At 49.5% G+C, this 760-nt stretch overlaps 1 protein-coding gene across 1 annotated transcript in view; it reads right to left on the bottom strand.

Moving 5' to 3' along the window:
* Positions 1-550: 550 nt before the first annotated feature.
* LOC129852935 (piggyBac transposable element-derived protein 4-like) overlaps positions 551-760 on the bottom strand; it is a 3,584-nt gene continuing 3,374 nt past the window's right edge. The window contains exon 4 of the mRNA XM_055918533.1: positions 551-659. Coding sequence (XP_055774508.1) covers positions 551-659 — 109 coding nt within the window. The remainder of the gene's footprint in view (positions 660-760) is intronic.

The following is a 760-nucleotide window of genomic DNA, read 5'->3' as shown; positions in this document are numbered from 1 at the left end:
CTACAACGCCTCAGAGGATCACCCCTTCATTGTGAGTAAAGACGACCACAGCTACTACTTTGCGCACCTGTACCCTCATCTGGGTAAACTGGAGCGCCTCAGCAAGGAAATGAAAGTCAGGTACAGAGGCCGCAGACAGTTCGAGAGCATAGTGGATATGGTGTTTCAATATCATTGTCAGGCACCAGTTCAGTGTGAAAGACTCACTATACCAAGGTTTGACAGACGTGATAGACGACAAAATGAGAAACTCGAGCTTGTCCTCTCGGTCACGACCTCACCGAGATACACGAGTCGTTATACCTGGCGCCTGGAAATGACGATGACTGTCCGGAGCATTCGGACCCTCTGAATCCGGTGAAAGTGTACGACCAAGCATTGGTGCGCTACTTGTTCTGTGACAGCCTTCAAGTGGGCAGGTTGTTTCAGGCGTCTACGACGTTCAATTACATTATCACCAACACCGCTCCCAGGTACACCATCGAACGGATTATGCTCTAAACGTTACGGGTCCCGGTGAAGGTAAGAGTTACGCAAACAACGTGCTAAACTACCAGTTCAGGACGGTGAAAGGCTGCATAGAGACGCTGACGTCTTTCACCCCGCAATCCTTCAAGTACAAGCAGAAGAGGAACTCGTGTGTAGTCATGATAGCGATGCTCATATATCACACGAGAAGAACTTGAAATCAGTCGACAAAGAGTCCAACGTGATCCCCAATACGTCAAGAACCTGTTAGACACCAGCGTGCTGGAGAGCG

The sequence above is a fragment of the Salvelinus fontinalis genome, chromosome 4 (assembly GCF_029448725.1).
Source record: "Salvelinus fontinalis isolate EN_2023a chromosome 4, ASM2944872v1, whole genome shotgun sequence".
NCBI classification, from domain to species: Eukaryota; Metazoa; Chordata; class Actinopteri; order Salmoniformes; family Salmonidae; genus Salvelinus; species Salvelinus fontinalis.
This window is presented reverse-complemented; position numbering and strand designations above follow the sequence as displayed.